A 27230-nucleotide genomic window follows, 5' to 3' on the forward strand; every position below is an offset into this window, starting at 1 on the left:
AGAGAACACTGCGCTTGGAGACCCCTGAGAGCCAGGGGCGGGCCGCCCCCTAAAGGGACCCCGGAGTCCCGACTCTCAGCTCCAGCTCTTCCTGTGACACCACCCTCCGGACAGAGACCCAAGCTCCAGGCCCGGCCCCGCCCAGAGGTTCCAGGGAGAAGACCAGGCCATTGCCCACTGCCCGGCGTCGAGGAGGAAAGAGGAGGAGCCTCTGTGTGCCCACATCTCTGGCCGCCAGGGCAGCTCGGCTCGGTCTCGCAACCCCAGCCCACTGGTTCAGGAGACCTCAAAGGCTCCACCGCCAGCGCCCCCAGCGCTCACTCTGTGCGCCCCACCCCAGCCCTGCCCGCGCGCCGCTCCCGCCACCCTCGCCTCAGTCTCTGGGCCGGAAGCCCCCTCCCCTTCCCCGCCGCAGCCCCCTCCTAGTCCCTCTCCCTCCGCCGGTGCAGGAAACCTTCTCCGCCCCGTCCCGCCCTCTTCCTCCAGTTGCATCTCCGCCCGGCTCCTCCGTCCAGTCTTCAACCCAGGCCCCGCCCCTCCCCACCCATTTCCCGCCCTGGGCCGGGCCCCCAGCCCCACCGCCCCCTCCCCGGCCCCGCCCCGGCCCCCGGAAGCCTCACCCCGCCCCCGGCCCCGCCCCCCCGAAGTTTCTTGGACCCCCGGCAGCCGGCGGGACAGAACGCGGAGAGTCGCCGCCCGGCCGGGCGTAGACGCGGTACGCGGCGCTGGGAGCGAGCGGCGGAGCGGCGGGACCTTGGCGGACTCGCCATGGAGGAGGAGGTGAGGGCGGGGCCCGGCGGGGCGTTGGGCTGGGGTCCTCGAGCCCCTCACGGGGATTGCGGTCCTGGGCTCAGGCCCTCGTTCCTCGTTCCTGCCCGCCCCACTCCCGCCAGTCTCACCTCAGGAAGAGCCTGGGCAAATGGGGCAGGGGCGAGGGGCTGGATCCATATCGGGGACTTCGCAGACTGCGTCCTCCTTCATTCTCGCTGACTTTCTCACCAGTTGTGGGACGTCGTGGTTGTTACTGTTCCCATTGGATTGACCAGGAGACTGAGACTCCAGCGAGTTTGATGACTTGCTGAAAGTGGCCTGGGTGACTGGGCTCGAACCCGATTACCGTTGACTCCTCGTACCGGCCAGGTCGGATCCTGACTGTGTGTGTGTGTGTGTGTGTGTGTGTGTGTGTGTGTTGGGGGGATCCTGTCTCAAGGATGTGACCATGCTTTGGTGGCAGGAGGACTGGAGAAGTTGCTTTTTTCTCCCTTGTATAAGTCTCTGTATCTCCTTTTCCCCCACTCTCTCCCCGCTGCACATCCATCTGAGCAGCTGTAGGGAAGGAATCGGGAGTCAGGCCCACCTAGGGTCTGATCTTAGTCCCTGCCTTCCCCACCCGAGGGCTGGACCAACTGTGTCCTTGGAGCCTCCTTCTAACCACTCAGAACACTCTTGGCCTGGGATTGGGTCTTGCCCCTGCCGCTGCCCTTTACTTGCAAACTCAGTACTGCCAGCAGCCCCTTTATCCGAGGGTCCAGCACGCAGCAAACACTTAATATATGCCTGTGGAATGATTAAGTTAAAAGGAGGGGCCTGTAGGGTCTAGAGGAAGGTGAATTTGTTTCTTATCCCCTGAGGGTGTCCCAGCTTCAGCCCCTCTCAGCCCAAGGGAAGGGGCATATCTTTGCCTCCTTGGATGGGGAGGAAAGATGAAGCTCTCTGCCTTGGGGGAACCCTGGCCAGCTGGGAAGCCCTGAATGGACCGGACTGCCTGTGTCCCTTCAGTGCCCACCTCCCACTTTCCCGGGGCCATGGATAGGAGCAGCTAGTGGTCCGTCAGGGCTCCCTCTAGGCCAGGCCCTGCCTTTCTGTGGGATGGTAGATAAGTCACTTCCCCTCTCAGCCTTCATTTCCTCTTCTACAAAATATAGTGCCTGTCCTCCTACTCCTGGCCTGACAGTGGGTGAAGGTAGGGGGCAAAGTCAGGCCTCTGTGATTTGCTGCGGTTTCTTTCTTGCTGTTGGGTGGGGCTGCCATGTGCCCGCCCCAGGCCCCTGCTGCAAGGGCTGGGCTCTCTGGCCAGGGCCCCTCCCCTGCTCCCAGAGGATGTGGGTCAAGATTACTCCATCTCCTGATCTGCTCTAGCCCCTGATTAAGGGAAGTTCTCCGGGCATCTCCTGGGCCCAGCTCAGCTCTGTACACCTCTTGGTCCTGAATCTCTCACATTGCCACTTTCTTTTCTTTTTGTTTTTTGAGACGGAGTTTCGCTCTTGTTGCCCAGGCTGGAGTGCAGTGGCGAGATATTGGCTCACCGCAACCGCCACCTCCTGGGTTCAAGCGATTCTCCTGCCTCAGCCTCCTGAATAGCTGGGATTACAGGCATGCACCACCACGCCTGGCTAATTTTGTATTTTTAGTAGACATGGGGTTTCTCCATGTTGGTCAGGCTGGTCTCGAACTCCTGACCTCAGGTGATCCGCCTGCCTCGGCCTCCCAAAGTGTTGGGGTTACAGGCACAAGCTATTGCACCCAGCCTATATTGCCACTTTCTGACTCCCAGATGCCCAAAGCTCTCTAAATACCTGGGCCATCTAAGTTCTTGTCCACTTTACCCAAGCCCCTGCAAGCCTCACCCCCACAGCAGGGGCTTCCTGTCCCTACTCCCCTTTGGCATCCCTAACTCTGCTTTCCTCCCACTTCTCCCAGTAGCTTCCGCTTGTTGCACTAGGCCTCAGTGCCCATCTTTGTTTCTCTAAAACACCTCTTAGGTCATAGCCACATGCTCTGCCCCATGATCCCAGGCCATCTTCATCATCTCACTTTCACATGGCTGCTTTCAGCCGTCCTGCTAGCTTTCAGCTTCCTCCCTGTGCCCAGCCACCCTGGGCTAAGGTCCTTCAGCCTCAGTGACCTTCTCTATGCAACAGGTTGGTAGCTCTTGTCAGGCTGAGGCTTGGGGAGGAGGTGCTGGTCTGGGCACTGGGCATCTGCCCACCTGTGTGCTCCTGGCCTCGGTTCCTCATTTGTAAAAGGAAAAGGGTGGGTGATCGAGCGATGTGATGATGTATATGCAAAAGCTGAGAAAACTGCGAATATCAGTGGGAGTATTATTGCTGCCATTGGAGTAAGCGTGGAAATCCTGGACCTAGGCTTTCCCTTCTCTACTCTGGGGCTCTGTCCTCTGCCAGCAGTCATGCCTTTCCCTGGCTTCTAGGCTCTCCACTTGCCCTCACCATCTAGAGACAAGCAGGGCAGTGTCCTGTCCCAGTACTGTTTCTGTCCCACGGAGTAATCTCTTGCCCTTTCTGGGCTGTACTTTCTCTTTCTATAGTAAAGGGGTTGAGGGGGCAGGGGCTTTGATAACCTTTCGTGCCTTGCCTTCTCTGGACCAAGGCGTGTGTCTCTTCCCCTGCTCAGAGCCGTCCTCAAACCCTACCTTCTGCAGGGGTCTCCCAAACGAACCCCAAGCCCTTACCTCATCAGAGAGCTAGGACTGGTGCGTCCCTCTGGTTAAGTGCTACGTCTCTGCCAATAGGCTGGAGCCTCTCAAACAGGAGATGACCCGCTTCCCACCAGACAGGGGACTTATCTTATGCAGGGTCTCTGTTACCCACCTCAGACTGGAAGTTGCCCTGGGGCAGAGCCTGTGCTTCCTCTCTCTCAGTGCCCCGGCACAGGACTCTGACACGGTGGATTCTTAGTAGAGTTGGGTCAGAACATCACTAGGTTTAGTCAAAGAGCAAAGGTTATCATAAGCTCCCTGGGATGTGAGGTGCCAACCAAGTTTCTTCTAGTCTCTGTCTCTCGTAACCTGTGTTGTGGTTCTATCTGTCCCCTTCTGTGTACAGAGTTGAGGTGACCTGGCTTTTTTTTTTTTTTTTTTTTTTTTTTTTTAATGAGTGATCCAAGGGAGGCAGGCTGGTGCCTAGGGGTGCCTCAGGAGCTGCTCACAGTGGGCAGGAAAGGGCCTGGGTGAGGAGGGATGGGAGGGGAGAGGGCAAAACAGGAAGAACAGCGGTCAGCTGCTCAGTGAGGAGAGGAGGCTGAGAAACTGGGCTGAGCAGGACAAAACCTCCCCTGTGAACCCTGCCAAGGGGAGGGGCCCCTTATTAAAACTTACTGGGGCATAGCCAGGCCCCCTGGAGGGAGGGGGTCTGAGGGGCAGTGAAGGGGGCTGGGTGGAGGCAACTAGGACTCTGGCCTCCAGCCAGGCCTCCCCTGGGTGGCTGTTTCTGTGGCTGGGCTGTGGTTCACACCATCTGTAGCCCTTCGGTTGTCCCCTCCTCCATACCAAAGTGCTGTTTCGCCTAGTCCTGCCCTGGTCCCATTCATTCTTCAAGGACCTGGACTTGCTTCTGTAGGTAATCCAGTCACAGTATTCTTTGGGCTACACCAGCCCAGAAGTGACAGTGATCTAGGCACAAGTTCCAGCCGCGGCCCTAGGGAGCTTCCAGAGGGTAGAAAGTTTTCAGGAGAGGTCATGAGTGGAGAGAGTTTAGAAAGGGGTGTGAGATCCCATGGGGTGGTGGGTGGGTCCCCTGAAAGCAAAAGGCAAGCTTGGAGCTCAGAGGTGGGTGGCTGGGCAACAGCTTCACACTCCACAGACCTCACTGCCTTGTTTAAGAGAAACCAAGAGTCTGCCCATCAGGTGGAAGGCCTGGCAGGGGCTGGTGGTGCTGTCCTTGCTGTTGCCGTTGCAGTAGGAGGGTTGTCAGTGTGAAATGTGGGGATGGGGTTTCCCATTTCCCTGTTCTTCCCTTCTAGGCCTGGGCCTGTGACAGCCTGCAGGGCTCGCTGAAGTAGTGTTAGGGCCCTGGGGGTGTCAGTGGTGATGTGGGGAATGGGAGTTGAGTGCATGATGGAATGGGAGAGCCTTTCCCTTCTTGTCAAAGGGTGCTGAAATCCCTCTTCTCCTGGACAGGGTGGCTCGTAATCGGCCAGCCTTCTACTTCCTTGTTCCTATATCCGGGAAGACCTTTTTTTTTTTTTTCGGAGACAGGGCCTTATCCTGTTAACCATACAAGAGTCCAGTGGTGCAATCTTGGCTCACCACAACCTCCGCCTTCCTGGCTCAAGCGATTCTCCTGCCTCAGCCTCCTGAGTAGCTGGGATTACAGGCGTGCGCCACCACCGCCCGGCTATTTTTTGTATTTTTAGTAGAGACGGGGTTTCACCATGTTGGCCAGGCTGATCTCAAACTCCTGACCTCAAATGATCTGCCCGTCTCGGCCCAAAGTGCTGGGATTACAGGCATGAGCCACCATGCCTGTAGAAGAAGACCCTGGGAAGATCATTTGGACCACCCCACTTCCCCATTTCTCTTGTCATCTACAAGTTAGGGAGAGACCCCAAGGTGGGACCCCACATTCCTGGAGCTCCTGGAGATCTGAGGCCAGCAGCTATAGACCAGAAAGGGCTTGTCCTGACTTGGGAACTAGGCCCAGGGAGAGGGTCCCTGAGAGCCAGAGAGGATGGCAGTGACAATGGTAACAATAATGACAGCTGCCATTTACTAGGTTTAGGGCATCCTGGGAACTGCTCTATATGCCTTGTCTTTATTCAGCAACAAATGTTTATTGAGCACTTACTATGTGCCAGTCACTCTCTAGGAACTGAGGGTACAGGAGTGAACAAAACAAAAATCCCACCCTCGTGGAGTTGGATTCCTTACAACTTCTGCTGTTAGTAGCTGCATTTCACAGATGAAGAAACTGAGGCTCAGAGAGGTTAAGTGATTTGCTTCAGTCTGCATGACTGCAGCTTCTAAGCCCAGATTCCCCACCACTAGAATGTGCAGTTCAAAAGGGGGTGGGGGCCCACAGTGAGAACCAGGCTGGGGTTCCCCTGCCATGACAGAGACCAGGGAAGCCAGGTCTTCCCAGCTCTTGACAGTGCGCCGCGCTTACATCTCTCTGGGCTTGTTCTTCCAAAGGCAGCTGTGGCCACAGGATATCCCGGGGGAGAGGCACACCTCTTTTAACTGGGGCCCCTTTTTTGAATTTTATGTAAATGATAACGTAGTCAAAATCAGTCCATGCTAATTTCCTTCTAGCAGCCTCTAGATTCTGACACATTCTTGATCCCCTCTCCTTCACCCCCCACTTCGCACTCACGACTCTGGGTACCTATCAGTGAAGCAAAGTGGTTAGCAAAGGGTGTGTATTTCTATTTTCATTTCACACGTACCTCTTAAGCACCCATTATGTGTAAAAGAACAGGGCTGGGTGCTGGGGACCCAGAAGTGGATCTGACCCCAACCTTATTTGGTAGGCATGTACCTGGCACCCAGCCACCCAAGCAGGCAATCAATGAGGCACAAGATGTCAGTGGCTGGCCCCAAGTCTCCAGGGTGTCTACCCAAGTCCAGGGGAAGGGCTTGAATTTAACTCCTGTGCCAGCCTGTGGTCAAAGACAGAGTCCTTGGAACCCTCACCAGATGTGGTGGCCACCCTAAGGTCCTTGCCTGGAGTGGGGAGGAGGGGAGAGGAGCCTCCTGCTTTGGGTGGGAAGCGGGAGGGGCTGCAGAGTGGGTTCTCTAGAAGCATAGCGGTAGAGAGGCAGATTGCCACTCAGCCTGCCTGTCCTTCCAATCTTTGTTCTGGGTGGCCTTCCTGGGCCACCCCAACCTGAATTGGGTCCCCCACTGTCCTCTCGCTGCCCTTTGTGTGTTTCCTATATAGCATTTCACACAGGTTAATGGGTATGCCTGGGTATTTATTTGTTCAGCTCCTATTTTCCCGCACTGTGAGCTCTGAGGACAGAGACTGCCTTACTTTTATTCTCCTGTGATGTTGTAAGCACTCAGTACATTTGTTGACTGGTTGAATGAACACATGGAGGCAGAATGGTGGAGTGGGAAAAACATGGGGTCAGAGAGACCTGCTTTGAATTCTGGCTCTGTCCTCTAGCCGTGGTTTGCCACTCTGTCGAATCATCCTCCATTCTGAGCTTTAGTTTGCTATGACACTTGGAAAATGAGGCTACCATCTTGGAGGGGAGTTGTAAGAGTGAAATGACACCATGTGTATCAAATGTTATACAGTGGCTCAGAGTAAAGTGGCTGCTGCTATTATTGCTGTTATTAGCTCTGATCCTGGGTTAGGAATATCTGCCTTGGGGGTTGTGGGGAAGCTCACATAGGATGATGTCATTAGGTACTTAGCATAGGGACATATCCCTTGTGTGACCTGTGAACCTGTGACCTGTGACCCCATGGTAGCAACCCTCATGGTATGAACTGGTGCTGTGTTACAGGGTGTGAAGGAAGCCGGTGAGAAGCCTCGGGGAGCACAGACGGTGGACAAGGCTGGCTGGATCAAGAAGAGCAGTGGGGGCCTCCTGGGTTTCTGGAAAGACCGATATCTGCTCCTCTGCCAGGCCCAGCTGCTGGTCTGTGAGAATGAGGTGAGGACCTGCTTGGCCCTGAGATTGGGGGTTCTGGGACAGGGCAAAGTGAGGGCATTCGAGTCAGTAGGAGGACCCTGGGTCTGGGGCCAGAAGACCTGCTCTACTTTTGCCATGCTGTGCAACTTTGAGCGAGTACCTAATCCTCCCTTGGGTCTTTGTATATGGGAACAGTACCTCTGAGGACAAATCTAGGGTTTCTAGATGAGAGTTCTTTTCTTATTTTTTTTAATTTAATTCTTTTTTTTTTGGTGATGGAGTCTTGCTCTGTCACCAGGCTGGAGTGCAGTGGCGAGATCTTGGATCACTGCAACCTCTGCCTCCTGGTTCAAGCAATTCCCCTGTCTCAGCCTCCTGAGTAGCTGGGACTATAGGCATGCATGCCACCATGCCCAGCTATTTGTTGTTTTTGAGACAGAGTCTCGCTCTGTAGCCCAGGCTGGAGTGCAGTGGTGTGATCTCAGCTCACTGCAACCTCCGTCTCCTGGGTCCTGGTTCAAACAATTCTCCTGCCTCAGCCTCCGGAGTAGCTGGGATTACAGGCATGCACCACCATGCCCAGCTAATTTTTTGTATTTTAGTAGAGACGGGGTTTCACCATGTTGGCCAGGAGAGTCTCAATCTCTTGACCTCGTGATCCACCCACCTTGGCCTCCCAAAGTGCTGGAATTATAGGTGTGAGCCATCACGCCTGGCCCTCTTTTTTTTTTTTGAGATGGAGTTTCGCTCTTGTTGCCCAGGCTGGCGTGCAATGGCACGATCTCAGTTCACTGCAACTGCTACCTCCCAGGTTCAAGTAATTCTCCTGCCTCAGCCTCCCAAGTAGGTGGGATCACATGCGTCAGCCACCACACCCGGCTACAGCCACCACACCCGGCTAATTTTGTATTTTTAGTAGAGACAGGGTTTCACCCTGTTGGCCAGGCTGGTCTCGAACTCCTGACCTCAGGTGATCCACCCACCTCCGCCTCCCAAAGTGCTGGGATTACAGGCGTGAGCCACCGCGCCCAGCCGAGAGTTCTTTGAACTGTATGTGCGTCTACTGTGCAAGTCTTTTCCTGTCCCTGGGCAAGGTTCCATATGAGTCAATGTTGTAGAAAACTGAAGCCTGCTCCATTCAGCAGTGGTAGTAGAAATAATAATTAGCAGGCCGGGTGTGGTGGCTTACACCTATAATCTCAGCACTTTGGGAGGCCGAGGCAGGCGGATCACCTGAGGTCAGGAGTTCGAGACCAGCCTGACCAACATGGAGAAACCCCATCTCTACTAAAAATACAAAATTAGCCGGGTGTAGTGGTGCATGTCCATAATGCCAGCTACTCGGGAGGCTGAGGCAGGAGAATCACTTGAACCTGGGAGGTGGAGGTTGCAGTGAGCCGAGATCACGCCATTGCACTCCAGCCTGGACAACAAGAGCGAAACTCCATCTCAAAAAAACAAAAAAGAAATAATAAGTAGCACTCGTACTTGTTCGGAGATATGCTCTTACATATCTCCCTGTGACAAATCGCAGTAGTTCCATGAGAGTGGTCATCATGTTAGATTTTACAGAAGAGGATACTGAGGCTCAGGGTGACAAGATGACTGTTCAGCATCTCCCAGTGAATGGAGGAGTTAGGTCTAGAAGCAAGTCCAGCATGCTTTCTACCAAGAGACACCAGCAAGTAAACTCCAAAACTTATTTTTATTAGAAAATCTCTAAAATATGTTAAATATTCTCTGCTTTCTTCAACAGAAGATTCTGGCCTAAATAAAATCATTCCCTGGTGGCTCAGTGTCATCACCTGTCAGACCCACCTGCAGAGTGGGTTCTCTAGTTGCGTAGGGGTAAAGAGGCAGATTGCCTCTCTGTTTTGAACTGGCAGGAGGCTGTACTTCTCAGCTTTTCTTTCTCCTTTAACATCAAGTTGCTGGTTGCAACTTCTGCTGTCCTTGTGCCTCTAATAGCCCTCACTTCTTCCCACTTCAGATGCTTGTTCCCCTTCTGATTTCAGCAGGCTTGGGATTTGGACAACCAAGGATGCTAAGCTTGCGTGTTAACTAAGAGTCAATTAAGATGTAGGTGAAGACTTGAGGAAGAAAAGTGGTTTTTCCTTGTAGATGGTGTTTGTGTGCTGTGGTTGAGGCTATCAGAGGGCCCATCCACTGAAAACAGGGTAGCAATATATGCCTTTGACAAATGAAATACCTGGGGAGGAATTGGCCTGGGGGCAGAAGGGGGAGCCTGCCTCTTCCTCATCCACCTCTCCCAGCCTGCCTCAGGCTATCTTGGCAAATTCACAGTTGTCCCAGGACAAGAAGGATTAGGCAACCTGGATCCAAAGTGTTTAAAGGAGCTGCCTCGGAGAAGCACCTCGTCTGACCTACGTGAGTTGCTGGCTCATGGAGTTTGTTTGGGTGTCAGAGAAGCAGTGGGAAGAGGGCAAGGGAATGAGGGTGTGTAGACAGCACCCCCAGATGTTCTCTACTGCTGCTCCCACCAAAATAGGAGGTACCACGGTTGAGAATGAGGTAGCAGGGGGACCTTTTTTCCAATAAAGGGGGTTGTCACAGCTTCTTCCGGTGCCAGCTGCCATGAGATTTAAGTGACAGGCTTCAGCTGTCAGCCTGTCAGGTACTGTCAGACTTGTCCTAAACTGCCTCTCTGCATCTGGCCACAGCTGGGAAGCAGGAAGGATTTCACATCTCCCAAACATGAAAAATCTAAATCACGCTTTTTTTTCCTTTTTTGAAAAAGGTTGCTATTAAAAATGCAATTTCAAGAACTTAGCACTTAGGGGTGGGGGAGCTTGGCCCTGGAGTAGGAATTGAGAAATGCTTATTAGCTCAATTCCTCTTTCTGATGTAAGGAACTAGGCGAATGCAAATGGCTCTTGGCTGTTTCTTTGCTGTCAGAGAGGCTGACATTCCAAAGATGCTTCCCTCACCCATTGCCTGCTGGTTTATCCGTTTTTCTGAGCTGCAGAAGAGCTGGGATGATTCAGCGTCTTGGGGTGGGGTGGAGAGGAGACCCAGGACAGGCAGCTGTTGGGAGCTCAATGGTGGAGGTGGATGGACTTTTTGTTCCCAGGCAGAGGAGGGTGTATTTGGGCCAGTGGCGGTCCAGTTTGTGGAGGCCTGTGGACACGGGGCAAGTAAGCTGCTCTCTCTCAAGCAAGGATTCTTCCCTGGGCAGTTTCCCTGCTCCAGATTCCCGGGGAGGAGGAGACTCTGGACCAGGCACTCAGAAAACTGGTCCTAGATATGTTCTGCTTGAGGGCTGCTTCTTGTAGGGTGCAGTTGAGGGAACAGAAGGATGAGCAGATAGATACACAGAGAATGGGGTAGAGAAAGATGGCCAAGCGGGGAGTCAGGACTGTGTTTTCCCAGGGCAGGACTCAGCTCCTAGCACCTCGTAGGGTGTCTGCATCTTGCAGGTGCTTTGTAGATGTTTGCATCCCCTTGGCAGTAAATGATGGGATGGAGAGCACTCAAGTTCAGGGGTTCATGGTTGGGGGCAGGGGAGTTTCTCAGATTAAGAGGATTTTTCTGGTCCATCTGTTTAGTTGAAGAATCTGGAAGGTATTGGAGGCTAGAGATTGCAAAGGGATGTATGGATGGAAGCAAAAGTGAGAAAAGATACTTGATTTAACCTGGTTTGGAGAGATAAGGCCACCTTGGCCATCTCTTCCCCTTTCTCTGAGGGGCTGACAAGAGTCGATTAGTGGTTATCCACATTAGATGTACAATCATCTGCTTTAAAAAATCCTGAGGTCTGGGTCTTGCCCCCCAAGAGATTGTAGTATAATTGGTCTGGGATGTCGCCTGGGCATTGGGATTTTTAAAAGCTCCCAGGTGCCACCAAGGCTGAGAACCTCTGATGTAGAGCAGTGGTTCTTTTTTTTTTGAGAAGGAGTCGCCCTCTGTCACCCAGGCTGGAGTGTGGTGGTGCTGTCTCGGCTCTCTGCAGCCTCCGCCTCCTGGGTTCAAGCGATTCTCCTGCCTCAGCCTCCTGAGTAGCTGGGACCACAGGCTCACGCCACCATGCCCAGCTAATTTTTGTATTTTTAGTACAGACAGGGTTTCATTATGTAGGCCAGGCTGGTAGCAGTGATTCTTAACCGTTTGCATCCAGGCCAGGGGTGGTGGCTTATGCTTGTAATCCCAACTCTTTGGGAGGCTGAGGCAGGTGGATCACTTGAGGTCAAGAGTTCGAGACCAGCCTGGCCAACATGGTGAAACCCCATCTCTACAAAAATTAGCCGGGCGTGGTGGTAGGCACCTGTAATCCCAGCTACTTGGGGGGCTGAGGCCAGAGAATCGCAGGAACCCAGGAAGCAGAGGTTGCAGTGAGCCGATATCATGCCACTGCACTCCAGCCTGAGAGAGCGAGACTCTGTCTCAAAAAAACAAAACACAAACAAAAAAAATTCGCATCCATCAAAATCCCTGGGGGCTGGTTAGAACGCAGATTGCCAGGCCCACTCCCCTAGGTTTAATGATTGAGTGGGGGGGAGGCCTGGGAGTTTGCATTTCTTTTTCTTTTTCTTTTTTTTGAGACAGAGTCTCGCTCTGTTGCCCAGGCTGGAATGCAGTGGAGCGATCTTGGCTCACTGCAGGCTCCGCCATTCTTTGGCCTCAGCCTCCCGAGTAGCTGGGACTACAGGCGCCCGCCACCACGCCTGGCTAACCGCCCGGCTAATTTTTTTTTGTAATTTTTTTTTAGCAGAGACGGGGTTTCACTGTGTTGGCCAGGATGGTCTCGATCTCCTGACCTCGTGATCTGCCTGCCTCAGCCTCCCAAAGTGCTGGGATTACAGGTGTGAGCCACCGCGCCCAGCCGGGAGTTTGCATTTCTAACAAGCTCTCAGGTGGTGCTAATGCGGCTGGCCCAGGTCCCACCCTTGGAGGACCCCTCGTGCAGAGCAACCTACTGCCTGTGACTGGAAGGAGTGTGCTGTGCTAGAAAGGGCCCTGGCCTGGGAGTCAGAGGCTGTGGTTTGAGTTAGGGCCCTGCCCCTTATATTTGGGTCTGTGTGCCTAGGGCAAATCCCTTCACCTCCAGACCTCCTTCTTTCCTTCTCTAAAATGAGGCAGATGTGGGGCTGCAGGCTTTCAGGGTTATTATGAGGTTCAGAGACTCAGGGATGCAGAAGTGCTCACTAAGTGTCAGGTTTCTTCTGTTAAACATCAGCAAGGGTTTCCTTAACTTTTTGGTCAGTCCCAGGGTGGCGTACCCTCCCCCGCCGAAGGATCTGCTTCTGCTTCCCTGGACTCTCCTGGATGAGAGAGTTGCCACACCCAGGAAGTTGTTCCAGTTGGGTCTTCCCTGGAAGAGGACCAGTTGACCACCACTGAGGGAGGAGCTTTTCCCAGGCAGCTTGCTGGACAGGCACCTGATGGGTGGAGCCTGTGGAGAAGACACTCAAATGTCAGGAGTGGTGGGCAGGAAGACAGCCTGGCTAGTGTCCGGAGATGGCTGGGAAGAGGCTGGGCACTGTTCTGGCCACTGGCTCTCCTAATGATGAGGCCTCCAAGTGGTGGGGTGGGGATGGGATGCGCTTGAAGGAGCCCTTGCCTCTTGCTTGTATGTAGCCTGCAGCCTTGGATGAGGTGCTGCTCTCCCAAGCCAGGGCTCCGCAGGGGACGATGCTGAGTGAGGAACACAATTCAGTATGGCTGTGCTGAAGGCAGGGCATGTAGCCCCAAATTTGCCTTGTTCACACTTCCCTCTGGCTCTTCCTGGAAAGTCCTTGTTGTCCCCCGTCCCCATCCCACTCCCCGCCTGCCATTTCGTGGCATCCTGCATTCTTCTGGCTGTCTCTTCCACAGATCTCTGCCTGGCCTCTGGGCATGGCTGGACCCCAGACAGCCTTTTCTTATCCTCTCTAGCTTCCCCTCTGTTTCCTCCTCTGGCCTTAGGCACATACCCGGCTCTGGGCTATGTGCCCGTCTCCCATCTGGATGGGTAGCCTCGTGGGCATCCCTCCAGCCAGCATGCACTTGCCAGGGTCTGGACACCACATCTTGGTGACTGATTGGCAGCCTGAGGTCCTCCCTCTGACCAAGTGATATCCTCACTGAGTGGGATCAGGGTCTGGGACATGAGTAGTTGAGGGTGGTGGTGGGTCTGACTGTCACTAGCTCATGTCCCTTCTGTCTCCCTCCCCAGGATGATCAGAAGTGTGTGGAGACCGTGGAGCTGGGCAGCTATGAGAAGTGCCAGGACCTTCGTGCCCTCCTCAAGCGGAAACACCGCTTTATCCTGCTGCGATCCCCGGGGAACAAGGTAGGGAGATGCCTGCTGCTGCCTCATCTCCCTCTAGGCCAGAGTTGGCTTGGGAGGCCTAAGCAGGTTTAAGGCAGGCCTGGCCCCTTGAAAAAGCCCATTTTCTGTTGTGTGTGGCTGAGGCTCAGCCCTAGCAGCCACCATAGGTCAGACCTTTGCTCATTTTGTCTCGGAGTCTTCCAAGCCCCTAGTTGATAAGAGATGCACTTAGGGCTCTGTTGAGAGACCTCTGCTCCCCTCTTCCTCTTGCAGGCCCAGGGCCTCCATCCCAGGCTGTAGTTGGAAAGTAGCCTTTGGGAGGTGGGGCATTTGGCTGTATCCCAGACCCTGGAGGAGGCCCAGGGCTGAGGCAGGAGAGCTGTGGTTGAGGCCTCCACCCTGCCAGGCCTCAACACCCTGATGTAGCCTGGGGCAGAGGGGGAGGGTGCGACCTCCCTTCATCCCAGGCCTTTGTGGGTGGGCCCACCGTGGACTCAGGACTAGGAGGCCTGCAGCCCCCCAGCTTTCCTCCCCTTGCACTTTCCTTTCTTGGCTGTAGCTGGGGAAGGTCCCTGGCTTGAGTCTTTCTCTGGGACATGCTGTGTGTGCAGATAAAGTTTGCTGTTTGTACCACATTTCTCTGGCGGGGAGTCTGGTGGGTGTTGACACATGGTGTAGCATCACAGATGTCAGGAGCGAGTTCAGATTTGAGGCTGGCATGCACAGCACCTCTCGCCAGCTTGCACCCATCTGCGGCTGGGCCATTCCTTGCCTTGTCCTCTGCATGTCATGTGGAGCCTCGCAGAATAGGGCTGAGTCACAGAGGCTGGGGGTTGGGGAGCAAGTCTGGTCTGGGCCTGCTGGAGGCCATTCTGTTTCTCCCCCAGCTTTAGGGGATGGGAGCCCAGTCCTCTGCAGACCCTGAAGACCACAATGCTTTACTCATTGACCCTTTGTCCTACTGTGCAGGGGGTGGGGATACAGAAGCAACCAAGATAGCAGTGGAGGGGGCTGTGGAGCTGTGATACTGGGGAGCTGGAAGTGTGTCCCAGGGTAGGGGCTGGTATAATTATAGTGTTATGAGGGCTTATGGGACTGGGCCCAGGTTTCACTTGACATCTGCTGCTTAGGGCTCTTTGAGGACAAAAAAAGTCACATTTTAATCTTTTCAAGGCCTGGAGCCCCTACCCTGTCCTGGAGACCCACTTCCTTCCTGAGTGGGTGCTGTATATGTGGATGTGTGTTTGAGAGAGATGAGATGCAAAATATGTTCTGTGTGAAGATCTGCCACCTGTGTGTCTGGCCCTTGTGTGTGTATCTTTTTTTTTATGCAGGTGAGTGCTCACCTGGCCATGTGTCTGTCTGGGTGTGTGTCTTAGTGTGCTATGTGGATGTGGGGTGGAGGGGGACCTAGCCTCTCTGGCCTCTGCCTTTGCTGTTCTGTGGGCCATCTCTTCCCCAGCTCTGAGAATCAGCTGGTGATAGACTAGGTGGGCTTGGCTCAGCTCAGGGTGGGACATCACCTTCAGAGAAGCCTGTTTGTGCAGCTGTGTTCTCAGCTGCTTCAGCCAACACCCTCCCTACCAGCCCCCAACCTTGCAAGAATTTAGGCTAGCTCTGAGAACAGGACAAGAATTTAGGCTGGCTCTGAGGATAGGAGATGGGGCTGTGGAGCAAGTGGTGGGTGCTGCGGATGAAACAGTGCATCCTGGTTCCAGCTCAAGGGCCCCTGACCCTCCCCACCCCAGGAGCTCACACAGATTGGGGCTCTCCAGAGGTCAGTTGATGGACCTGGCCCAGGGCACTGCATTCCCACATCCTCTCACCCTCCTTTCTCAGCAGCCTGGGTGTTCCCCGTCCTCAGTGAGGCCTCCAGCCGGCCAGGAGGTCACATGACCCTGGCTGTCTGGTCCTGAGGCCGCCTTTTTTCCCCTCTAATCAAATAAACAAAGACTCCAATGTCTTACATGCCCCTCTCCCCCTGCTTCTCCAGCCCCACACCCCTGCCCATGAGGTCACAGGCAGACGCTGCCAGGAAGCAGGGTGGCCACTGCTGGGCCTTGCTGCCCTGTTGGTCTCAGCCAGCTTGGCCCTTTCCTCTTTCCTGCCTCCTCTCTTCCCCTCCCACTTTTTTCCACTCTGCCATCTTGTCCTTACCCTTTTCCCAGGCCTTGTGGGCCTAGTCTGTGGCCAGTCCTGTTAGCATCTAAGCTCCTAGCAGTGCCTGTGTCCCTGGGGCTTCTTGGAAGTTCTCAGGGCAGGGACCTGTACAGCCTTTGGCCCTTCAGGATGGCTTGAGGGGAGAGGCACAGCTTCTTGGTATTCTTATTTTTTGAGACAGGATCTCACTCTGTCACCCAGGCTGGAGTGTAGTGGCATTATCTCAGCTTGCTGCAGCCTCTGCCTCCTAGGCTCAGGTGGTCCTCCCACCTCAGCTTCTGAGTAGCCGGGACTACAGGCACGTACCATCATGCCCGGCTAATTTTCATATTTTTTGTAGAGATGGGGTCTCGCTATGTTGCCCAGGCTGGTAACTTCTTGGTATTCTAATTGTTTCTATTCTGGTCATCCTTGTGGAATGCCTGGCTCGTTCAGCCAGATACAGGTTTCCTTAGGAGGGTGGAGCTGGGTCCTGTTTAACCTTGTCTTCCTTCTCCTGTGGGAGCCTTTTAGCTTGCACAATAGGTCTTCTCTGAGGCCATTTCTGCTTCTCACAAAGGAGCAGAAGAGAGCTGAGGCAGCCTGCCTCAGGTGGGCTGGGCCAGTGGGGAAGGAGCTGCAGTTTGGGCTGGGTCCAGTGGTTCTGTTCTTGTCCCTTTGAGGTCCAGAGTAATGAAGCGAGTAGAACTTGGTAATCTGACTTCTAGGCCTGCTCTTCTCTGGCCTCCTCTTGTTCCATTGGCTCCTGAGTTCAGCTGTACACTTCTCAAGCTCCCTGGATGTTAAATCCTGCACCATGCAGGGGTCACACCAGCTCTGAGCCTGTGAATAGGAAGAGCAGCTGGGTAGAAGGGCTGGCCCCAGACTCCCTTTCTAGCAGGTCCCATCACAGAGTTGAGTGGCCTTAGCGACCCCAGATGTAGTGTGGTCTGTCTCTGAGCCCCCAGCAGCCCTGATGGCTGAGCTGAGGCAGTTGCCAAGGTGCCCTGGGGTTTCTGACTTAACTGAAGATCTGCTTCCAGGATCATATTTACCCTGGTCATGCAAATGAGCATTTGGCTGTGCCTGGCATGGTGGGGGTGGGACACAGGGCCCTGCATGAGGAGGAGGCAGTGGCAGCCAGGAGGAAATTATATAATGAGGATGCTGAGGGGGCCAGGCCGACCTCGGTGTTACATAACTGGAGAGTGGAGGGAGGGGAGGTACTATCTAACATCAGGGTGGAAGATGGGCAAGCTGGCGACCGCCAACAAAGAACTAGGGCATCTTGAGGTCAGAGAGTAAGCAGTGGTCCAAAAATGGTGAGGGAAGGAAACTTGGGCCAGTTCATTAATTTTTTGGCTCATTCATTCAAGAACTATTTACTGAGCACCTACTATGTGCCAGTCCCTGCTTTTAATCATGTTTAATTTCATCATCATTGCTTGGTAGTAGGCAGTGTTATCCCATCTTACAGAAGAGGAAACGAACTGTTTTGTCCAGAGGGAAGGCAATGGTGCTAATTCCTATTACTGAGTATTCACTCTGCCTAGCTCCAGCTTTATTACTTTAGATATATCTTTTTTCCCCCAGTTAAAAAAAAAAAACTGTGGTCAAAAAAATTTACCATCTTTTCCAATTTGAAATTGCACAATTCAGCGGCATTAAATACATTCATGGTGTTGTACAGCTATCACCACCATCCATCATATAACTCTCCATCGTGTAAAACGAAAACTCTATGCCCATTAAATAATAATGCCCCATTGCCCCTCTCCCCAGCCCCTGGCAACCACTCTCCTTTCTGTCTGTATGATTTTGACAACTCTAGGTACCTCATATAGGTGGAATTGTACAGTTTTTGTCTTTTTGTGTCCAGCTTATTTCACTTAGCACAATGTTTTCAAGGTTCATCCCTGTTGTAGCATGTGTCAGATTTTTCTTCCTTTTTAAGGCTGGCTGATAATCCATTGTACGTATGGACCACATTTTGCTTATCCATTCATCTGTCAGCGGACACTGAGGTTGCTTCCACCTTTTGGCTGTTGTGAACAATGCTATGAGCATGGGTGTACAAATTGGATACATCATTTTATCCATCATTCAAATTGGATACGTCAATTTAAAAATGATCTTCATGGCTCCATGAGGAAGGTTCTGGTGGTATTCTCTTTTACAGGTGAAGAAACTGAGGCCTGAGGTCAGACACCTGTAAGTGGTGCACTGTCCCACTCAGAGGCCCTACTGCCATATCCACTGCGCGAGGCAGCCCCTCAGTTTCCATGGCCTCACTCCTTCCTCTCATTTCCAGGCCATTGGGCCTGGCAGGGTCAGGGTTCTCTGAGCCACCCTCTGATTCTAACAGGAGCTCAGAGCCCCTACCTGAATTGGGAAAGGAGTCATGGGTGGTGTGGGGTGGGTTTGAATGTAGACTGGGGCTATTCCTACTTTTCAGAGTAAATAGAAGCCCAGAGTCCAGGCAGCTGGCCTGGGGGAGTCCCATGGAGCTGGACCAGATCCGGGCTCTTTCTACAAGGCCAGGCTGATTCGAATCTAGACCCAGCTGCATGCTGGTGGGCAGTGGGGAGGGCTTCTTTGTGAGATCTTTCCCTTTCCTGGCCCAAAGCCTCAGTGTCATACTTACTGTGGGGTCATTTTGGTTTGACTTTGGGATCTAGGTTAGGAAGCCTCCTTAAGATGCCAAATGTGAGCTTTGTTAAACATCTGCCATCTACTCCATCCATCTTGCCCACAGGTCAGCGACATCAAATTCCAGGCACCCACCGGGGAGGAGAAGGAATCCTGGATCAAAGCCCTCAATGAAGGGATTAACCGAGGCAAAAACAAGGCTTTTGATGAGGTGCGATGCAGTCTGTGGACAGCTCTGTGTCTCCTTTCCCACTGCGTGTGATCTAGGAGAGGACCCTGCCCCTCCTCACCCCAGACTTCCCCTCGATTATGTCACTGCTATGGGGCATTGTTGTTACCTTCTGTAGTCCTCACTACAGCCCCTCATAGTAGGTGGTGCTGTCCTTGTTTTACAGATGAAATGGAGGCCTAAGGAAATTAAGTAACTTGTCTTAAACTGGAAAGCAGATAAGTGGTGGGCTGGAACTAGACTGGTGGCAGCATGCATCCTTTCTAAGCCTGGCCTCAGCTGGAAGCAGTAGGTGGGCCCAGGCCAGAGAGTGCTGCAGAGTGAGCCGACAGCTCCCTTTTCAGTTTGCCCATGAAGTCCAGGGCAGGCTGGCTCTCAGCTCTGGGCCTCCCTCTCTGTCTACAATGACCATTCAGCCCTGCAGACCTCAGCCCCCTGTGCTGTACTGGGGACTGTGGCAACAGTAGCCACAATCTGGCTTGGGGCAGGCAGAGCATCCCATGGATCCAGGATCTCCTAGGAAGATTTGTCTTTGACATCATGGATCTTTGGTTATTTGGGCTAAAATGGACCTGGGGGCCACCTACAGTGATGCCTTGGATTATGTCAAGGAGCAAATCTTCCCAAGCAAGTCCCCTCTTAATACCCAGGTTCCCTGACTCCCAGCCCATAGCTCCTATGTCGTGTCCTGTGTTACATGTCATGCTCAGCCCTTCACTACCTAGGGGAAAAGTGTCCCCATTCCGCGGGAGAGGGATGATGGGACATATCATAGATATTGGGGGAGGCCATAGGAGCCGTGGGCTGGGCCTCAGCCCGCAGTCTGCTCCTCCACTGAGGGACAGAGACAGCTGGAGTCACATGTGGGCCTGAGCCCCCACTCCCCATCATAGGGCCAGGCTGCTCCAGGGTTCTGAGTCTGGACCTCCCATGTGACTCTTACTCTGAGGCTTCCCAGCCAATCCTGACCCCTTCTGTTACCCTCAGAGAGAAGATGCTGCCCTCCAGGCTCCCAGGCTCAAGGGGCAGAGGCCCTGCTCTCTCCCTGGGCTCTCTCCAGGGGTCCTGGGAGGGTGGCAGAGGCCAGGGCAGACCTTTTTCAGAAACCAGGTGCTAGGGGAGCATAGGCTGCTTTCTACCTTCTCTCCTAGCTAAGCCCCAAAGCCACCTCAGGGCTGCTTATATATTTCTGATATACTCAGGGGCAAGGGCCGATGGCCCATATTTGGGCAGAAGGACTGAGGCAAATGGCAGCTGCAGAGAGGGAGAGCCTCAGACTTTGCAAGAGACCCCGGGGACCCCGGGGCATTGCAGAGTCAGAGAAGCAGAGGCCAGGGCAGGGAGATTCCCAGAGGGGGCAGCGGTGGGGCACTGACCTGGCCTCTGAGCCAGGTCCACCCTGGCTGCTTCCCACACTCCCCAAGGCTTGACAGGGGCTGATCTGGTTCTCATTCCCTCCAGGTAAAGGTGGACAAGAGCTGTGCCCTGGAGCATGTGACACGGGACCGGGTGCGAGGGGGCCAGCGGCGCCGGCCACCAACAAGAGTCCACCTGAAGGAGGTAGGGCCTTGCCCAGTGTGGATGTTGGGGTTAGTTGAGCCTAGGACCTCAGCTCCTCTGGGCAGCAGCCAGGCTTGGGGCCACATTTTTCCTGAGGACACCTGGAGCTGGGGTTTCCTGAGGAGTAGACAGGAAGTGATGGGGCACCTGTGTTACACGTGCTCAGGGTATGGACGTCCTTGAGCCTGTAGCCTTTTCCATTTGTTCAATCCACACACAAATGTTGAATCTGTCCTTAGCCAGAGTTGGTGCCAGAGGGAAACTGAAGCCCATGAGGCCAGTCCCTGCCCCTCAGAGCTCAGCTTCCAGCTGAAAAATAGGCCTGTCCCACAGACTGCTCCAAGCAGAGCTGTGTCTGATTTTTGTGCGGAGGAAGGAAGGCTCTAGGAGGTCAGGGCGGGAGGGACCACAAGGAGCCACTGGCATTTTAGCTGACCCTTGAAGGATGGGAGGGGTTCACCTGGTGGACTTGGAGTCGGGGGATTCTCTGTGGAGGGAGTGCTGTGAGCCGAGGCACAGCGGGAGGGTTTGAGGTACGCAGAGCAGCTCCACTTGCCTGAGAGATTGGTCTAAGGGGGTTGTGGGGAGGAAATTGTGGAGGCCTTGGATGAAGAAGCTGGAGACAGGAAGGGAGAGTGCGTTTCAGAGGTCAGTTTGAGGCTCTGGGTAGGATGGGTTGGGTTGAGAGAGGGAAAGGCAGGGGCCAGGAAGGAGGTGGGGCAGGTGGCTTTCCAGGCCTCTGGAGGGGATGAAGAGGGAGGGGTTGATGGGAGGATATTAGGAAGCAAGAGCCACCTGGGCTTGTGATTGAGTCCAGGGATTGGACCAAGGGAAGGTTGTCTGAGGTTCCCCAAGCCTGGAGACTGGGAGCATGGAGGCCCTGGGCACAGGGAATTTGGAGAGGGTATAGGCAACGGGGAGGGGGAAGGGAGGAGCCTCTTTTAGACCAGTGGAGCTCATGCTGCAGGGGAGGATTTTGGAGGCCAGGAAAGAACCTCAGCAAGTGCTACATTTAGGGACTGGAGGGAAGTCAGCCAGCAGGGAGCCAAGAAAGAGGAAGCCAGAGGCAAGTGCCACATCTGGAGAGAGATAGGCACAAGACCTGGTGGGCATCAGCCAGGTTGGCAGCCGCAAGTCACAAGGGCAGGACCAAGGACAAGGCATTTACAACATATTTTCTTTTTCTTTTTTTTTTTTGAGATTGAGTCTCGTTCTGTCGCCCAGGCTGGAGTGCAGTGGTGCAATCTCAGCTCACTGCAACCTCCGCCTTCCGGGTTCAAGAAGTTCTCTGCCTCAGCCTCCCGAGTAGCTGGGATTATAGGCGCCCTCCACCACCCCCGGCTAATTTTTGTATTTTTAGTAGAGACGAGGTTTCACCATCTTGGCCAGGCTGGTCTTGAACTCCTGACCTCATGATCTGCCCACCTCAGCCTCCCAAAGTGCTGGGATTACAGGCGTGAGCCACCGCGCCTGGCCTTGCAGCATATTTTCTAAAAGGAGTCGATTTAGGGCTGTCCCGGGGTGCAGGGCTGGGTTTGCCAGAGGGAGGGACCCAAGGTCATGGGAGGTTTGTTTTTGAGTTGCGGCAGCCTGTGCCTGTCTGTCAGCTGAGGGATAGGATCCTGCAGAGGGAGCACTGAGGTGGCCACAGAGAAAAGGAATGCCTGATGGGGGCCGGGGACAGGTGTGGGGAGGGCCAGCCTTGGAGGGAGGGGCCCTCTGCACAGAAGAGTTCAGGGAGGCAGCTGTGTGTGTGTGTGTGTGTGTGTATGGTGTGTTGGGGGTGACTTTCTGGTGGTCCCCAGTGCCTGATGTCAGCCAGGTCCTGTGTATGTATAAAAGGGAGTGAGAGCAACAAAGGGAGATGGGCATGGTGGCACATGCCTGTGGTCCCAGCTACTCTGGAGGCTGCAGTGAGCTGTGGCCATGCCACTGCACTCAGCTTGGGTGACAGTGCGAGACTCCTTTTTTTTTTTTGAGACAGAGCTTTGCTCTTGTTGCCCAGGCTGTAGTGCAATGGCATGATCTCGGCTCACCGCAACCTCCGCTTCCCGGGTTCAAGCAGTTCTCCTGCCTCAGCCTCCCGAGTAGCTGGGATTACAGGCATGTGCCACCACGCCCGGCTAATTTTGTATTTTTAGTAGAGACGGGGTTTCTCCATGTTGGTCAGGCTGGTCTCAAACTCCCGACGTCAGGTGATCAGCCTGCCTCGGCCTCCCAAAGTGCTGGGATTACAGGTATGAGCCACTGCACCCAACCAACCCCATCTCTTAAGAAAAATAAGGTGGCAGGGGAGAGTAAGGATCCCAGCCAGGACCCCCACCATCTGAGGGACCTTGGGAAAGGCCTCCTGCCCAGCCCTGCTGGGGCCTCTGAGGCTCTCTGGGAGGGTCTCATGACTGTGGGACTGCTGGATATCCCTATTGGTCCCTGGAGCCTGGTGGGGGTGGGTAGCTGCCTTCTGGTGCAGCTGTTCTCTGGCAGTCAGCTGTGGTCTGGGACCACATCTGATGACACGAGGAGAGTGGGCACAGGCTGCCGAGCAGCTGGACAGGCAAAGGCTGGAGAGAAGCTGGCAGACGGAACAGAGGTCTCCAGGAAGGGCAAGCAGAAGTCAGTGAGCTTGAGACGAACTGGAAGAAGTATGTTTGAGTCCTGGTCCTGTCTCTGACTGACCAACTGGTTGTGGGGACCCTGGGTATGGTGATGGGTAGGTGGGTTGCAGAGAAGGGAACCTCTGAAGGCCATACAGCTAGGTAGGGGTTAGATGCAGGGCTGGAACTCTGTCCCCTGCCACCCAGGCTAGTATAGTCCAGTCCAGGTCCAGTATCCCAGAAACCAGCCTGGGGCTCCAAGAGGACCCTGGCTGTGACGTTCCTGGCCTGTGATTCCAAAACAGGGAATTCTTTGGTGGTGAGGGAAAGGAGAGGAAGATTCATCAAGAATCACTTTAGCTTCTAATCAAGTAGCCACAGAAGCCAGGACAGAGAGAGGCTGGGGAACTGGGGGCCTGGACAACCTGGATGGGAGAGGGTAAGAACTCGTGTCAGTGGGCACACCTGACCCAATGGCTCATCAGCCAAGATGACACCCATATACCATCCCCCCCCACCAGGTGGCCAGCGCAGCTTCTGACGGTCTTCTGCGCCTGGATCTTGATGTTCCGGACAGTGGGCCACCAGTGTTTGCCCCCAGCAATAATGTCAGTGAAGCCCAACCTCGGGAGACACCCCGGCCTCTCATGCCTCCTACCAAGCCTTTCCTAGCACCTGAGACCACCAGCCCTGGTGACAGGGTGGAGACCCTTGTGGGGGACAGAGCCCCAACCCCTGTCTCAGCAAGCTCTGAGGTCTCCTCTGAGAGCCAGGAGGACTCAGAGACCCCAGCAGAGGAGGACAGTGGCTCTGAGCAGCCTCCCAACAGCGTCCTGCCTGACAAACTGAAGGTGAGCTGGGAGAACCCCAGCCCCCAGGAGCCCCCTGCTGCAGAGAGTGCAGAACCATCCCAGGCACCCTGTTCTGAGACTTCCGAGGCTGCCCCCAGGGAGGGTGGGAAGCCCCCTACACCCCCACCCAAGATCTTATCGGAGAAACTGAAAGCCTGCATGGGTGAGATGCAGGCTTCTGGGCCACCTGCTCCAGGCACAGCGCAGGTCTCAGTGAATGGCATGGATGACAGTCCTGAGCCTGCCAAGCCCTCTCAGGCTGAGGGCACCCCAGGAACTCCCCCAAAGGATGCAACAACATCCACAGCACTGCCCCCCTGGGACCTGCCACCTCAGTTCCATCCCCGCTGCTCCTCCCTTGGGGACTTGCTTGGGGAAGGCCCACGGCGTCCCTTGCAGCCCAGGGAACGGCTATATCGGGCCCAGCTGGAGGTGAAGGTGGCCTCGGAACAGACGGAGAAACTGTTGAACAAGGTGCTGGGCAGTGAGCCGGCCCCTGTTAGCGCCGAAACATTGCTCAGCCAGGCTGTGGCGCAGCTGAGGCAGGCCACCCAGGTCCTGCAGGAAATGAGAGATTTGGGAGAGCTGAGCCAGGAAGCACCTGGGCTAAGGGAGAAGCGGAAGGAGCTGGTGACCCTCTACAGGAGAAGTGCACCCTAGGGCCTGCTGGGCCAGAGGCACCATCCCTCCTGGCCATCCATCAAGTCCATCAAGGCCCAGCCCTGCTGAGAAATGTGCTTCTGCTTCTACAGCAATGGCTGCAGGAGGGCCATTGGGCATGTCAGGGTTTGGCCATGACCCAAAGAGACTCCTGGCGTCCTTCCTACTCTGCTCTGGCCAGTGGTGCCAGGTGCCACCCAGGGCTACCGCCTGGCTATCTGGCCTGGCCTCTGGGCTGGGGCTGGGGCTGGGGCTGGGAGCACACACGCTGGGACCTATGTGTTTGTGTGGTCGTTCCAAACTGCCCCAGGGCTTTGGGGGCGGCACTTGGGGTTTCTGGGAATGACATCATCTCTGTTCCCCATCCTCAGTAGTTTACATTCCTAACTTCTGAATAGAGCACAGCTGAGCCCCCTGCAACTTCCATCTCCAGCTATTCCTAGGCAAAGAGCCTCATGGCTAAGGCATCCTCAAAGCTAGCCCCCCTCCCACCTATTCTGAGTAGCTGCGGAGGCCTTGGGTCCAGGCTCTAGGTTCATCCCTCAGTTGCGGGGAACGTAGGACCCAGCTGGAGCCTCTTGAGGGAGATGAGAGGCCTCTTTGTGAGGAGGACATTAGCTGTGTGGCCTCTCTCTCTCTTTGGCCCTGTTTCCTTTTTTGCAAAACAAGGACATTTTCTGCAGCCCTTTCCTCTCAGGTGAGCTGTGATTGGAGGGCTTAGGTCTGGAGGATTCAGGAGTGGAAGAGGAACTTAAGGGGTCCTCTAGTCTAGTCTCTGCCCCTGGATAGTGTCCAGCCTTGTATATTTCTGAAGAGGTGAATCCCAGAGTGGTCCTGATGTCCACATTAGAAAAACTTACTTGTAATGATCATGTCAGCCTTCAGAAGAGAATCCCCACCAACTTCTGTGCCTCCTCAGATGGGGATTTATCTGGGTCTCTGTGGTTCCTTCTCAGCTGAAACAGGTCCAGTATCCCAGTCATTTCTTCAAATGTTGATAGGGGTATGTTGGAATCCGAAGCCACTTCCCCGCCTTCAAGCCCCAGATGGGCTGCTCTCCTGTAACTTTCTAGGAGAAGAGACATTTTCTTCTTTCCCTTTCCTGGTCCATCCCTGCACCCTGGTCCTCTCCCAGCCTCTCCCCGACATTGTCCCTGACTCTAGGGGCACATCCAGTCTCCATCGTGCTGCAGCAGCTGGACTGAGGGCAGAGCCTGTAGGTGCAGAGGCCCTGGCTCCCGAGGTCCAGCCACTCTCCCTGGGGCCTGTGGGGTGAGAGCAGCTTCTGATAGGACCTGCCCAGATTTCTGCATGTGCACTTTTGTTTACTGAAAGAGAGAAAGGGAGGGTCACAGCAACGTGCCCTGGCCTTTCTGCCCCGTTCCCCGACCCCACTGAGGCCTGCTGCACAGGTCAATGCCTTCGTTATCGTTATTGTACTGTCACTTTGTTCTTGAGGTAGTAGTCAAGGATCAGGAGGGGCAGATGTCCTCTCTGGGCTGCATGGGGCAGGAGCAGAGGTGAGCAGCAATGCACTGGTTCGGGAGCCCCCATCAGCCTCCTTGCGCAAACTGGGCCCCCGTGCCACAGTCTGCCTTTCCCTCCATCTGCCCCAGGACAAGAGTAAGAAGGACATCAGGTACCCAGTCATGTGATCCCCTGCCATCTTCCCTTAGGAACAGCCTTCCCCCACCAGCAGCCATGGCTGGCTGGGGCTTTAGCCAAGCCACCTACTGCCAGGAATTGGAGCCTCAGTTCCCTCCTGTGTGAAGTAGCTAACTGCAGCAGCTGGACTGAGGGCAGAGTCTGTGGGTGCAGAGACCCTGCATGCAGGTCACAGGTTTAGGCCCAGCTCCCCAGGCCCAGCCACTCTCCCTGGGGCCTGGTGGGTAGGCAAGTAGCTCTGGGGCCACCTCAAGTGACCAAATGCTATTAATTTCCATCCTTTAGCAGCCTGGGCCCTAGGCAGGAAGCTGGCTTCTGGGAGAGGAGTGAGAACGTGCAGGGCCTGCCTAGCTTGCCTCCTTGAGGAAGGTGGCATTCCGTGCTTGCCTCCTTGAGGAGGGTGGCATTCTGTGTCTTCTGCTTATGAAGCGCTTTTCTTAAAGTTTGGCAATAAATCCATTTTTATGGAACTTCAGTGCCTCAAGCCTGTTTGTTGTTGTGGATGCCAGCTCCAGGGCTGCCCTTCTCCAACACAGCAGTTGGTGATTGGTATCACCAGTCCCCCAAACTCGGTACTAGGGCCCCCATTCCATAAGCTGGGCTGGGACACTGCCTGCTCCTGGGCTTCATTATTGCTTATTATTATTATTATTATTATTTTAATTTTTAATTTTTTAATTTTTTTATTTTTTAGATGGAGTTTTGCTCTTAATGCCCAGGCTAGAGTGCAGTGGCAGAATCTCGGCTGATTGCAACCTCTGCCTTCCAATTTCAAGCGAGTCTCCTGCCTCAGCCTCCCAAGTCCCTGGGATTACAGGAGCCCGTTTTTTTTGTGTTTTTAGTAGAGACGGTTTCACCATGTTGGTCAGGCTGGTCTCGAACTGCTCACCTCATGATCCACCCACCTCAGCCTCCCAAAGTGCTGGGATTACAGGCATGAGCCACCACGGCCGGCCCCTATTATTATTATTATTATTATTATTATTATTATTATTATTAGAGATGTGGTCCTGCTATGTTGCTCAGGCTGGTCTCGAACTGCTGGCCTGAAGCCATCTTCCCACCTCAGCCTCCCAAAGGGGATTAACGGGCATGAGCCACCTTGTCCAGCATTCTGTTCTTGCTAAACTCAGGCCCTTCTGATATATACCCCCACCCCCAGTATTTCTACGGCTGGGGACTAAGTGTCGCAAGGAACAATACTTTTCAAAAACCAAACTTTTCATTTGGAAATGCTT

General features: G+C 54.4%; 1 protein-coding gene across 1 annotated transcript; it reads left to right on the plus strand.

Moving 5' to 3' along the window:
* Positions 1-623: 623 nt before the first annotated feature.
* On the plus strand, positions 624-26462 carry PLEKHO2 (pleckstrin homology domain containing O2). The gene is made up of 6 exons (XM_054450173.2): positions 624-780; positions 7249-7398; positions 13550-13666; positions 18540-18644; positions 20124-20222; positions 23338-26462. The coding sequence occupies exons 1-6, from the start codon at positions 769-771 to the stop codon at positions 24325-24327; spliced, it is 1473 nt and encodes a 490-aa protein (XP_054306148.1). The 5' UTR covers positions 624-768; the 3' UTR covers positions 24328-26462.
* The last annotated feature ends 768 nt before the right edge of the window (positions 26463-27230 follow it).

This window comes from Pongo pygmaeus, chromosome 16 (assembly GCF_028885625.2).
Source record: "Pongo pygmaeus isolate AG05252 chromosome 16, NHGRI_mPonPyg2-v2.0_pri, whole genome shotgun sequence".
NCBI classification, from domain to species: Eukaryota; Metazoa; Chordata; class Mammalia; order Primates; family Hominidae; genus Pongo; species Pongo pygmaeus.

Coding starts and splice junctions, on each gene's coding strand:
- PLEKHO2 (XM_054450173.2), top strand. Junction 7,399..13,549: donor TGCTGGTCTGTGAGAATGAG/GTGAGGACCTGC, acceptor CTCCCTCCCCAG/GATGATCAGAAGTGTGTGGA. Junction 18,645..20,123: donor AAAACAAGGCTTTTGATGAG/GTGCGATGCAGT, acceptor CATTCCCTCCAG/GTAAAGGTGGACAAGAGCTG.